Below are 15,083 nucleotides of genomic sequence, written 5' to 3' on the forward strand. Positions count from 1 at the left end.
TGCTGAGCTGCGCTAAGCTGAAGCTCAAGATTTGTTGGTGCAACCAGGCATAAATGGAATAAAAAACTGTCCTGTATAGTTAAAACATGCTTTATTCAAAATAAGTACATCAACAACAAACGAAATATAACTAAACTAAGGTTCCTCGTTTTTTTTCCTCTAATATGGTTGTTACATTTTACAACATCATGTGAAAATATATTTTTGGGAACTTTTGATCGATCTGGTATAGCTGTTTCTAAATTGGGGCGCTCAGAGCAACAGTGGCCTAACCCCCAACCGACAATTTTACCAAAATGCTTTTATTACATTAAAGTTATCGCTTATTTGAGTATTTTCAAATGCAGAGTGGCTCAAGCATTGGTTGCTTAGTTATGCTAACCTGCATAGACATACAGTGCGTCCATAAAGTAACGATTAAATTCATTATTTGGTAAACCGGAGACTTTAAGAAAAAAATCCCGAAAGAGGCCGATTTTCTTATTTTTAAATTACGATTTTTTGGCATACATATCATACTAGTGACGTCATCCATCTGAGCGTGATGACGTAATCGATGATTTTTTTTAAATGAGAATAGGGGTCATGTAATAGCTCATTTGAAAGGGTATGTAATTCTCTATTCAATAATATAAACAATAGGTAATATGTATAATTATTTAAACATCTTGGTGTCCAAAAAATGTTTTTTTAAATTAAATTAATTGGTACAAAAAGATAAATGTATGTAATTTGTTTAATTCTAAATATATGTTATTCGTGCCAGAAAACATAAAAATATTTATTATTTGTCAAATAAACATGTAGAAACATGTATTCCTGTTTTCTGACAAAAGTAAAACGAATTTTGAATTAAATAAGTTACATACATTCTTCTTCTTGTCTCAATTAATTTAATTAAAAAATTAATTTTGGACACCCTGTATAAATAATTGTTAGTGTTTGTATTAGTAAATAGAGAATTACATACCCTTACAAATGAGCTATCACATGACCCCTATTCTCATTTAAAAAATTCATCGATTACGTTATCAAGCCCAGATGGATGACGTCACTAGTATGATATATATGCCAAAAAATTGTAATTTAAAAATAAAAATCGACCTGTTTCGGAATTTTTCCTTAAAGTCACCGGTTTACGAAATACTGAATTTATGCGTTACTTTATGGACGCACTGTATAATACCTAGACAGTGCGACAGAGAAAAATGTAAACAGGTCATGCATCTCGAACGGAACTGTTTCGAGCCGTAGCGAGCAAGGTTATGATTGCCAATATGATTTCCAACATCTGAAACGGATAGGAACCAGAAATTAAGAAAAAGAACTTTCCCACTGCCGCCAAATAGATAAACCCCGCCGATTAGAAAGAGATGCATACCCTATCTACAACGTTTTTATCTGTCGCAATGGAGGAACAATTTTAGATTGTGAATGTTGATGTTATTATGTAGAGAATTGAATACTTTTAAATGAGCTAGCACACAACCATCCTTATTCCCATTTAAAAATTCATAGATTACGTCACCACGCCCAGATGGATATGACGTCACTCGTAAGATATATACGCCAAAAAATGAATTTATTTTAACCTTTACATGCTCACTGTATATCTTATAGTAAAACATTGTTAAAAAATCACCAATTAAATTCTTTATTGTTTATTAGGACATGTCGGATATACCATCATCTTTATTTTCTTTAATATATACATTATCAACATTTGGATTTGAATGCTTCTGCTCAGTTTGTTTCATCACTTCCTTCAAGGTATGTACAACTTTCTGGTAAAGGAATGAGTGTCTGCAAAAGAAAAAAATATTAGTGGTTATTGTATTGTCATTAATAAATGGCAAGTAAATGGAGGGATTGCATGGAAAAGTCTTTATCAGAAAAGGAACTTGACGCTGATGAAGTAAGAGCTTTTAGTCAATCTGCAGATAGAACAAGATACTGAATTATGAAGGAAGGTGAATTATTGGCCTTTATTGGGCTGAACTTTTAATGGGATATCACCAATGTCCCTTGAGGAAAAGGTACTGGAATACTTCCGAATATTTACATATGCCTCTTGATTCAAAAATCAAGATATCATTTCGAGATTATATTATCCTTAATACTCAGTATGCAGAATTCTGTTAGAATTTTATCTAGATAAGCGGGCAGGTGATGGATGTACAGGGTGTTTGGTAAAGAATGGGCCATAGCTTAACCCTAAATTCCTGAGCTTAAAATAGGTCGATTTAAGCTAACTTACCTTAGTACAAAAGTTGATAATAACCGAAATACAGGGTGTCAAAGTTAACCTTTTATTTTATTTATTTTTGAATATTCCCTGACAGGTATTTGACAACAACGCGAAATTTGGTAAGTGGTGCTGGTACTCTATACCCTACTAAATTTTGTTAAACAAACGTTTCTGGCTACTACCAGAGGCGTACTACGGAGGAACGTGAATGGTTGACCCTTCCCAAATTCTACGCCACTGGCGGAATTGCTATTTTAGTGCAATTTTTTTATTCTCCAATACTTTCTATGTAAATAACATACTCTTCATTCGTAACGATAAAGCCATTAGTTTTCGAGATATTTGAAGCCAAAAACGGCATTTGACAACAACGCGAAATTTGGTAAGTGGTGCTGGTACTCTATACCCTACTAAATTATGTTAAACAGATGTTTCTGGCTACTACCAGAGGCGTACTACGAAGGAACGTGAATGGTTTACCATTCCCAAATTCTACGCCACTGGCTGAATTGCTATTTTAGTGCAATTTTTTTATTCTCCAATACTTTCTATGTAAATAACATACTCTTCATTCGTAACGATAAAGCCATTAGTTTTCGATATATTTGAAGCTAAAAACGAAGGAGCTTAATACATAATACGAAGGGCCATAGCTTAACCCTAGAATCCTGAGCTTAAAATAGGTCGATTTAAGCTAACTTACCTTAGTACAAAAGCTGATAATAACCGAAATACAGGGTGTCAAAGTTAAACTTTTATTTTATTTATTTTTGAATATTCCCTGACAGACATTTGACAACAACGCGAAATTTGGTAAGTGGTGCTGATACTCTATACCCTACTAAATTATGTTAAACAAACGTTTCTGGCTACTACCAGAGGCGTACTACGGAGGAACGTGAATGGTTGGCCCTTCCCAAATTCTACGCCACTGGCGGAATTGCTATTTTAGTGCAATTTTTTTATTCTCCAATACTTTCTATGTAAATAACATACTCTTCATTCGTAACGATAAAGCCATTAGTGTTCGAGATATTTGAAGGTAAAAACGAAGGAGCATAATACATTTATCAAAATAAGTGTGCCTTTTCATTTTTAACTTCAAATATCTCGAAAACTAATGACTTTATCGTTACGAATTAAGAGTATATTATTTGCATAGAAAGTATTGGAGAATCTAAAAATTATGCTAAAATAGCAGTTTCATCAGTGGCGTAGAATTTGGGAAGGGTCAACCATTCACTTTCCCCTTTCGTACGCCTTGGTAGTAGCCAGAAACGATTATTTAACATAATTTAGTAGGGTGTACAGTGCCTACACTTTCTGCCAGAAATGACATGGATATGTCAAATTATTTTAAAGTAATTCTTTTTTTTTAATAATTTATTCTTTATTTAAAACTTTAAGAACTATGTGTTCCCGGTACTATAAAACTATTTGAGATATCCTTCTGATACTTGGCAGAAAGTATAGGTACTGTACATCCTACTAAATTATGTTAAATAATCGGTACTACCAGAGGCGTACGACAGGAGAAATGAATGGTTGACCTTTCCCAAATTCTACGCCACTGATGAAACTGCTATTTTAGCATAATTGTTAGATTCTCCAATACTTTCTATGCAAATAATATACTCTTCATTCGTAACGATAAAGTCATTTTTCGAGATATTTGAAGTTAAAGATGAAAAGGCACACTTATTTTGATTAATGTATTATGCTCCTTCGTTTTTAGCTTCAAATATCTCGAAAACTAATGGCTTTATCGTTACGAATGAAGAGTATGTTATTTACATAGAAAGTATTGGAGAATCAAAAAATTGTACTAAAATAGCAATTCCGCCAGTGGAGTAGAATTTGGGAAGGGTCAACCATTCACGTTCCCCCGTCGTACGCCTCTGGTAGTAGCCAGAAACGTTTGTTTAACATAATATAGTAGGGTGGACAGTACCAGCACCACTTACCAAATTTCGTTTGTTGTCTCATGCCTGTCAGAAAATATCAAAAATAAATAAAATACAAGTTTAACTTTGACACCCTGTATTTCGGTTATTATCAACTTTTGTACTAAGGTAAGTTAGCTTAAATCGACCTATTTTAACCTCAGGAATCTAAGGTTAAGCTATGGCCCATTCTTTACCAAACACCCTGTATATTGTAGATTCTCCCATGTCCGCTATTTATCGGCCTGTGTCTTTATAAATTTGTAAAAAGCCCAGGCAACAGATAGTTATAGAGAATTTTCTCTGTCTCAAGTCATTGTTTGTTATATCTCCAATATTTTATCTGACTATAAACTTACTTTGTTAAAGGTTTGCAAATGCCAAGATGATCTTGAGGAATCTCGAAATATTCTCCTACACCTGGATAACCCGAATCCGGTTTTACTAACAAAAAATTGAATTTCATGGCAGTTACAACTGTGGCTTTGGTCTCCACGAAGGTTACTATTTTCATGGGTACTGCTTTTACAATGTCTAGGAACTTCTCATGAATCTTCTTGAGTTGTGGAGAATCTAAAAATGTTAACAACATGATCAGAAAACGTTTATTAGCAGTTTTTGCCCGATGCAAACCTCTTGGACGACAGGATTAAAACTTAGATTAAGTGTTGTCTTTTATAGTTTATTTACATACTTTATAACAGGTAGGTAATTTGTATTATATTAAAATATTCCAATTAATTATTATATTTCAAACTGTCTTCAAAAGAAGTGAAAGACAGAATTTACAAAACAGTCATCAGGCCAATAATGATGTAAGCGGCAGAAACACGACCTGATGCAGAAAGGGCAAAAAAAATGCTAGAAACAGCAGAGATGAAAACACTTCGAAAAATCGATGGTAAGACACTATGGGATAGAGCTAGAAGTGCAGATATACGACGGAGATGCAAGGTGGACAACATTAATAACTGGGTGAAAAACAGAAGAGTAGAATGGAATGACCACATAAGCCGAATGACAACAAATAGAGTAGTAAGGACGGCCAAAAGACGGTTCCCCAATAGGAAGACGATCAGTGGGAAGACCACGAAAAAGGTGTAATGACAAACCTACTGGAGGCACATTGAAAAACAGAGTCATGTCTACACAAAAAGAAGAAGAAGTTTGTCAACATGTATCCAAATTCAGTCAGTCAGTCTGCTACTCTCCGCTTCACACCCACACCTCTCACCTCCCACCTCCCACCTTCTTACATCTTAAAGGCAACTGATTGTCAAATCTCTCTCTTTAATCCTGATTCCGGGAGGGAGTGTAGTGGTCGACGTGATGTCGTGCAGTGGCGTAGCTGACAGACCCATAGATTAATAATATAGTATGGACAGACCCGCAGGGCCCGCAAGGCGGGGGGGGGCCCTCCTAGCGTCGGGCTTTAAGCCTTCAAGCTTAATACTTCTACTTTCTTTAAATTGGGGACCAAAACATATTTTCCTAATAAGCATCAAAATAGGAAATTTGGAAGGAAGTAATGAAGCGGGTAATTGAGGCAACTCTTACTCTTTCTGGGTGCAATTTAGCGTTTCGTGGACATGTTGGTAGTTTAGATGAAAGTGAATCCCAAAAAGGTAATTTTTTGTCGATGGTTATTTTACTAGCTAAATATGATCCTGTTTTGACTAAATTAATCGATATAAACAATAACAATAACTTAAACATTACTTGAGTCCCCAAATACAAAACAAAGTTATAAATTTGCTGGCTTAAGAAACTGAAAACAAAGTGAATAATTTAATTAAAAAAAGTTATTTTTATTTAATAATTCTTGATACCACTCAAGATATTTCCAAAGACGATCAGCTTAGTTTTATTTTCCGGTATGTAAAAATAACTTGCGATGAAAATAATTTACACTCCAAGCAGAAGTTGTTTTTGGAATTTATTCGTATATTAGACCAAAGTGCAGAAGGTCCTGTAAATGAAATTTTAAAATTTATATAATCAAAGCACCTTTCCGTACACAACTGCAGTGGAAAGGGGTATGATGGGGCAAGCGTTATGAGTGGTGTATATTCAGGCGTACAAAGGCGCATAACTGACATTGAAAAAAAAAAACAGTTTCCTATGTTCATTGTGCATCCCATAATCTGAACCTAATGTTGAATGATGCCGTTGCTGGTGTACAGACAGGAGTTGTTTTTTGTACAATATAATGAAGAGATTATAAAATATGTCTTTTTTGTGCAAGTATTAAAAGATGGGATGTACTATGTACTATTATGACTTTGGATTCATCGCGTTTGATAACACTTAAAAAGGTTATGTGAATCCCGGTGGTCATCCAGACATGATGCTGTTATAGCTTTGCGTCGAGCTTTCCGACAAGTAATGAAATCGAGAATTTCACTGTTGTCAAAAAACTATGAAAAATTAGAAGCTAATGCATTATTAGAGGATATGAATAATTTTGAATTTGGCGTTAACAATACTATTCAATCTGAAATACTTAACTTTATTCATCTAACATCAAAATTTCTGCAATCTGAAACGGCAGAGTTAACGGTCCTTCAACTTTTTGAAAAAACTCGTGATAATCTTCGACAAATGAGAAATTCGTTTTCCGAAATTTTATCAGAAGGAGCAGAAATAGCAGAATAGTGGTGATTACACCGGAATTTAAAAATAAACGGATAAAACGTATAAAAAAATTTACGAAGAGCTCAGCTGAAACGAAAAAATAACTTACCTATATAAATAAGTAGCAAAAAAAGTTTTGAAGTTAATGTTTTCAATGTAAATTTATATATAGTATTGCGACAACTTAATAATAGTTTTGTCGGATTAAGAGACATGAAGGTATACTTAAAAGGTTTTCATGTCTATTCCCAAAAAATCTATTAACACTAACTGATGAAGACTTATTAAAAAAGGCCAAATATTGTCATTTACACATATTTTAGAATTATACTGTTATTAGTTGTCGGTATGTTTATAATACGGGGGCCCACAAAAATTGTCGCGGGGGGCCCGTAATCTTCAGCTACGCCACTGATGTCGTGTATTGTCCTTCTCCAAAGATCTCTACCTCTTCTCATTTCTTTTGACTTATGCATAGGTCTTTTGCATATTCCCGTAATTTGATCGATCCATCTTGTTGGGGATCTTCCTCGTGACCTTCGACCTTCCACCTTTCCTTGTATAATGAGTCTTTCTATGTTTTCTTTGTTTGCTCTCATAACATGTCCAAAGTATTTTAATTGTTGGAGATGGACTTTACTGGAGAGTCGCTAGCTAACTTTTAGCTCTCTTAAATTATTTGTCCTACGGACGCGACGGTCCAAGAAAGTTGTAGCATTCGTCTCCAACAGGGCATTTTAGTGGCGTCTATCTTTCTTTTTTCCGATTGTCTCAGGGTCCAAGATTCACAACCGTAGGTAAGTATTGGAAATATTAAGCAGTTTATCAGCTCCTCTTTAACGCATTTGAAATTTGACAGTCACATCTTGCTAGATCATATCTTCGTTTTATTTCCTCCTACAGTGACCCTCTGTTTGTGATCAATGATCCCAGATATAAGTATGAGTTCATAACCTCAAACCGGTCAATTTTGGTTTTGTGTAGATGATTGTTATGTAGTCTATCCATTATCACGATCTTTGTCTTTGATATATTTAATTGCAGACCAAATATTTGACTTTCGTTTTTGACCAGTCGTATAAGATCAATCAGCTCTGTTTGACTATTTGCAAGAAGAACTGTGTCATATGCGAAACGTAGGTTGTTTATTTTATGACCATTTATTGAGATGCCCTTTTCCCATCCTTCAAGTGCTCTTCTCATAATATGCTCCCCATATATTTGGAATAATTGTGGAGATAGTATACATCCTTGTCTGACAATCCGTTCTGGATAAAATTCATTTGAAAGTTTGTCAAGCACCAAAACACTGAATATTTATTTACATACATACATAATCGGTTGCCTCTTTTACCATTAGGTGTCGAGGATTCCTCCTTTATATAATACTCTCTGCAAATTTACGCCACTTCTTCCTATCTGCTGCTAAAACTTTTGCTTCTTGCCACGATGTTCCTCTTTTCTTGAGTATTTCGTTTACACTAGTGTTCCAGCTTTTCCTTGGTCTGCCCCTCCTGCTTTTACCCACTGCTTTGGCCTCCCATGTCATTTTTACTTGTCTCTCACCACTCATTCTTATCATGTGTCCAGCCCATTTTAACTTCTTTTCTTCAACTTTTTCGTTGAGCGATTTTACCTGTAATTCATGTCTTATATCTTCGTTTCTTCTTTTGTCTAATCTTCTTGCTCCCACCACTTTTCTTAAGTATCTCATTTCTGTAGCTTGTAATCTTTTTCTTTGTCTGTCATTAAGTACCCAGTTTTCTGCCCCATATATTGTAATTGGCATATATACAGTTTTATATACTGTCATTTTGGTTTTCCTCGATATTTCTTTTTTGTTTAGGAAATTTTTATACAGTGAATAATAAGTTCTCGTTGCCAATTTTATTCTGTTTCCAATTTCATCTTCTTGTGTACCTTTGTTGTTTAACATTATTCCCAAATATTTGACTTTCGTTTTTGACCAGTCGTATAAGATCAATCAGCTCTGTTTGACTATTTGCAAGAAGAACTGTGTCATATGCGAAACGTAGGTTGTTTATTTTATGACCATTTATTGAGATGCCCTTTTCGCATCCTTCAAGTGCTCTTCTCATAATATGCTCCCCATATATTTGGAATAATTGTGGAGATAGTATACATCCTTGTCTGACAATCCGTTCTGGATAAAATTCATTTGAAAGTTTGTCAAGCACCAAAACACTGAATATTTATTTTTCATTATATAAATGTGTGAAGTACTGACAGTTCGTTGGTGTGAACACAAGTTATTTTGTTCTCTGATGCAAAAAAGTTGTTTTCGTGCGGAAATAAACATCGTTTTTTGGTGAAACTTTCACAAAGTGTGTATTAAGCTCGACATTGCAATTGTAAGTTATCTCTTTATTTATTTTATTGCATGCAAAAGAGGAGATTTGTAATAGAATTATATAGAAATGTATTGTCAAGATACAAATACAGCAAACATATTAGATATAACAAAAACTGGTATAATTAAGCTATAATGATTGTTTGATTACTATAAGTGATAGACAAACTAGCAGACAGCAGCACGGCCAAATATTCTGCGACGTTGCCGGCGTGTGCAAAATATCTGGGAACTTACCAAAAAGTAACTAAAAATTAAAAATAAGAAATAACTGTGCATTGATAGTTATCAACCCTCCGGCGAGTTGATTGGGGGTAGGTGCCTTCCGCATTGCAACAGTACTTCTTGTTATAGGTCCAGCAACGCTGTCAGATGCCAAGAGCTAAATTATTTAGGCAAAAAGTATAGTTATTATTGGAAACAGGTTATATTTTTCTATTTTTGGGTACATTTTAAGTTTTAACGGACAAAAAAGCAATATGTATTGCGAGAAAAAAGGCAATTGAAAGGAACACATATCTTTATAGACGAAGACCTAAGTAAGAATGAACGGAAAATACAGAAAATTATACGTGACAGGGCTAACATGGAAAGGAAACAGAATAAATATGGGGTACAAAAAGTTGTGGATAAATGGAGCACTGTGGAGATGGAGCAATGAGGGAGAGAAATTGGAACCAAACGAGCATACAAGCACAAGTCCAAAACCAAAAAACTGATAACTGAAATAACTGAATTGGAAAATACGGAAACAACCGCAAGAAAAAGGAAAACGAGCACACAAGAAGATAAGATAAAGTTAGACAATAAGAAACGGAAGAGAATAAATAAAAGAAAAATTAAAATTGGATCTTGGAACGTGAGAACACTACTAGATTCAGGAAAAATGCAGGAAATGGCAAATGAGCTACAAAGATACAAAGTAGATATTGCTGGATTACAGGAAGTCAGATGGGGAGGACAAGGCAAAATAGAAAAAAGTGATTATACAATATGGTATGCAGGAAAGGATAAACAAGGGCAAGGAGGGACAGCATTTTACATCAGAGAAAAATTAAGAAAGGAAGTCTTAGAATTTAAAGCAGTCGATGACAGAATATCATATTATAAGAATAGATTATAAGCCGCAAAAACTATCTATAATTAACGTTTATGCACCCACCGAACATAGTGATGAAATAACCAAACAAGACTTTTACGAGAAATTGGAAGAGACAGGTGATCAAGTGCCAAAACAGGATATACTAATTATCCTAAGGGATTTTAATGCACAGGTTGGAAGAGAAAGTTATAATCAAGAAGTGGCAGGCACACATACATTACATGACAAAACCAATGACAATGGGGATAGATTATGTGGCATAGCAGCAGCACTAGAAATGGAAATAAGTAGTACCAAATATCAGCATAAAGATGTACACAAAATAACATGGTTAAGACCTGGAACTAATACCGGAAACCAAATCGATCACATTCTGATCAAGAAAAAACAAGTGAAGTCAATAAATGATGTACGATCATATAGAGGAGCGAACATAGACTCCGACCACTTCCTGGTGATTGCAAAATGCAAAATTAAGGCAAAACCAAAAGAAACAAGAGTAGCGAAAAAGAAATGGAACATACAAAAACTGGAGGAGGATGAAATAAAAGATAGATACAAAGAAGAACTTAAAAGAGGAATACAACACGAAGAACAAGAAATAGAAGAACAATGGAAACGAATTAAACAAACCAGAGAAAAGGCAGCGGATACAGAAATTGGCACAATAAGAAACATCAGAAGAAATGAATGGTTTGACCAGGAATGTAGAGAACAAATAGAAAGAAAGAATAAAGCCAGATTGAAATGGATAAACTCAGGAACAGCAGAAGATATGGAAACATATAGGAGAGCAAGGACAATAGCAAAGCAAAATGTAAAATGAAAAAGAAAAGAAAATTAGAAGAAATAATGATGGACATCGAAAGAGAAAACATGAGAAATAATTCTAAACTACTATATAATTACTTAAAATTAGGAAAAAACCAAAACCGATGGTAGCCATAGAAGAAGACATTTCGAGGAATTATATAAAGCAACAGGTGAGATGACACAGGAAGGGGACATAATAAGGATAAGACAGGACGCGGAGGAATACAAGGAACCTACATACGAAGAAGTAGCAGAAAGTATCAAGAAGATCAAGAACAGAAAAGCAGCGGGTTATGACAATATAAACGGAGAACTCATCAAATATGGTGGAAAAGCTCTAATAGGACTTGCACTAAAAAATTTTTTTGCATAAAATTGTTAATTTATGTTTTAAAATGTTATATTCAAAAAATTACGTCCTAACAATGAATAGTGTACGTACAACATGTGATCAAAGTTCCGCGCCTAAAATTTCCGTTTCAAACAACTTCAAAAGCGAGAGCTGGGGTCTGACGTCACAGGCAACTCGTATCGTTTGCCCGTTCGGTGGGCTATTGCATTTAATGCAGTTTGACCATAGATAAATAATATAGTTGAAATATCTTGTTTTACTCTGTGGCAAAAATGATTTTTTCTGTGACAGGCAAAATATTAACATTTTATCTCTGTTGACATGTATCAAAAAGTTCTTTTTTATGAAATTACTTTTGTCGTTTCTTGTGTTGAAGAACAAAGAAGAAACAAGTAACTTAAAAATAAACAAAACTTTTAGTAATAAAAGTAAGAGTAACTAAAAAGTATTGGTGCTACTATAGTATGCGGTCTACAGTCGGGTTTCTACTATAGCTTGCGGTCTACCGAGGGATGCGGTGTAAGTATAAGCTGAGATGATAAAGATATTAACTTGTAAAATTGCAATAATGATTCTTCTTATTTATACGTATTATTAACTTTGTAAAGAAGGATTTTGTTGGATATGTACACGTTCTATCGGTACGTCTGCTAATCACCATAATCTTTTCTCAGAAGGCTTTGAACACAATAATGAAAGGCTCCAGTAGGTACTAATAAACATTACAATAAAATATAATCTTTATTATAATGCAAATTACACCGTAATCTTTTCCAGGATATACGAAATCCTTCGATTAGAGGTAGGTAGATCAAACTCACGGGGTAAACCGTATACTATAATATAATGGTACCAAACTATTGTTATAAACGGTTGTTATATATCAATTTCAGTTTAAAACTAAGCTGATTGGGGAACTACTTATTACAATATATAAGATGAACATAAATAATACCTAGGAATTTTCCATTAAAGACGATTAAAATGTAATATACCCGTGATACCTACCCTAATCGCGTTGTTTTCGACTGCTAGCCCGGTTGAGCGTGGCCCGTGACATCGGACCAATAGAAGGACGTTCAAGAGCCTCCTAAGATATTTGAATTTTATAGCATTTTCAAAGCGTCGTAATTAGCGTACGGGTTAAAAATATTTGTTTTTTTCGCATGCAAGCGTTTTAAGATCATGTTACCCTATGTTTTTTAATATCATTTTAATATTTAAAAATTTATGCAAGTTTCCTATTAGAAAAATACATGAATTAATTGTAACGATTTGGAAAGAGGAAAGAATGCCAGAAGACTGGAAAACGGGAATAATTATAACGATACCCAAAAATGGAAACCAAAAAATATGCAAAATCTATAGAGGGATCACCTTGCTAAATGTGACATATAAGGTCATGACGGGAATAATAAAGAACAGACTAGCAGAGCATAACGAAAAAATCATAGGAAATTACCAATATGGATTCAGAAAAGAAAAATCGACGATAGACGATATTCACATAATAAGACAAATCACGGAAAAAGCATATGAACACAACATGGAACTGCATATGCTTTTTGTGGATTTTAAACAGGCCTTCGATAAAATAAAAAGAAGAGAACTAATAGAAGATCTAACACGCATAAAAATACCAGGCAAATTAATACAGTTAATAAAAATGACAATGAAAGAGGCAAAAGCAGTAATACATTTAGGTCAAAAGACAACAGAGAAGATTAGGGTTCAAAACGGAGTCAGACAAGGGGATGCCCTGTCAACTGAGTTATTCATTACAGCTCTAGATTGTGCAATAAAAGAAGCAACAAATAACGGAATAATTAATAAAAATGCAGTACAAATAGTAGGTTATGCAGATGATATCGTTATAATAGCCCGGGACAAAAGATCATTAATTAAGGCATTCTCTGAAATAGAAAAAGGGGCAAAAAGAAGAGGACTAGACATAAATATGGAAAAAACAAAGTACATGAACGCAAGCAGATTCAAGAAAACAAGAGTAACACAAATGATAATAGATAATTACAGATTTGAGGAAGTAGATACATTCAAATACTTGGAAACGATGATTAGTAGAGATAATGAAAGAATAGACCTGAAACAGAAACTACAAGCAGGAAATAGAGCTTACCACAAGAATAAAAAAATAATAAAAGATAAAAAATTAAGCAGAAATACAAAGATGCAAATATATAAGACTACCATAAGGCCAGTGGTAATGTATACCATAGAAACCAACACACTAACATTAAAAGAAGAAGAACAGCTGAAAGTATTTGAAAGAAAAATAATGCGCAACATTCTGGGACCAAAAGTAATAAATGAAAACGAAAGAAGACCCTGGATGAACCACGAAATAGAACAATGGATGGAAGGAGAAAGCATAGTGAAAGAAGCAAAAGCACGAAGAATAAGGTGGTATGGTCATATAAGTAGAAAAAGTGAAGATGATCCCATTAAAGTTATTACCAACTGGATACCCCCTGAGACAAGAGCACGAGGCAGACCAAAAGCAAGATGCAAACAGCAAGTCGAAAACGACTTAAGAGTTATGGGAATTCGAAACTGGAAAAAAAAAGACTGAGAACCGAAATGAGTGGAGAAAAGTAGTGACGGAAACGAAGACACACCAGAAGCTTTGAGGAGACAGATTAGAAGAAAAGTGAACTGATCCCCCATGTCTTAACGGATCATTAAAGTGAAAAACAGCTATAACTTCCACGGGAGTGTACAGCTTATATACATTAGGGTGTATAATTACATTAATACATTACCCTAATACATTAGGGTGTAATAATGTTTCATTTTTTAATCGCTATACCGCGGAAAATTTGCCTTTGGGGTATATAAGTAAAATGCAAAGTAAAATAAAGTTATATATTGAACCCCCAGCTGGCGCATCACACTTAAAATTTAGTTTTTATCAGAAATCAAGACATTTTTCAATTATTTTTACAATCTTTAGCCAATAATATTTGAACGTGCTATAGTGAAAACTGTTTAGTTAATAGTTTAAAAAATAGGAAATTAATTTGAGACAGACAATAATATCTTTTAATTTGCGGTAGCGCAAAATACTCAAAAATTGTTAAAATTCATATAATATTAGCACCTTAAAAGAAGGTGTGGTCTAGTATGTTGTGTTGGGTGTTATTAGCACAATCCATTTTTTGTTCTTTTACTTTACACTCCATTTAATTGGAATATAATTATTATTGTGTGTTTAAAGTTATAAAGGATATAAATAAAACAACTTATAATTTTAATAACATGTTTAATTGAAACAAAAAAGAAACCAAATTATAGCCAAACAATGTCAACAAATTAAATGAAATTTTGACTTTAGAAAGAGTCTTTTACTCACTATTTCTGAGTGGGTACGTTGAAGCTGCGCTTGCTGTCAAACTTTGGCATCGAAGCTCTGGATGCTACGGCATATCTTATGAAACCATCACATTACTTAGCACCGACGACTTTTTTAGATGCTTCAGTCACTAACTTGACGCAGCGTTCCACGACTTGAGTATGACATGGAAATTTTTTAAAGTTCCAATCCTCGGGTGTTTCACCAGCAGTGATTTTAGCCCAAACTTCATCATCAGAGACTCTCCGTA

General features: G+C 34.1%; 1 protein-coding gene across 5 annotated transcripts in view; it reads right to left on the reverse strand.

Annotated features, from left to right (window-relative positions):
- Nucleotides 1-1,645: 1,645 nt before the first annotated feature.
- LOC114325543 (protein SERAC1) overlaps nt 1,646-15,083 on the reverse strand; it is an 86,537-nt gene continuing 73,099 nt past the window's right edge. For all 5 annotated transcript variants that reach the window (XM_050656162.1, XM_028273621.2, XM_028273623.2 and 2 more), the window contains 2 exons: nt 4,551-4,764; nt 1,646-1,803 (listed from right to left, as the gene is read on the reverse strand). In XM_050656162.1, the coding sequence (XP_050512119.1) occupies nt 1,665-1,803; nt 4,551-4,764 (353 nt within the window). In that variant the 3' untranslated portion in view covers nt 1,646-1,664. The remainder of the gene's footprint in view (nt 1,804-4,550; nt 4,765-15,083) is intronic.

This window comes from Diabrotica virgifera, chromosome 1 (assembly GCF_917563875.1).
Source record: "Diabrotica virgifera virgifera chromosome 1, PGI_DIABVI_V3a".
NCBI lineage: Eukaryota > Metazoa > Arthropoda > Insecta > Coleoptera > Chrysomelidae > Diabrotica > Diabrotica virgifera.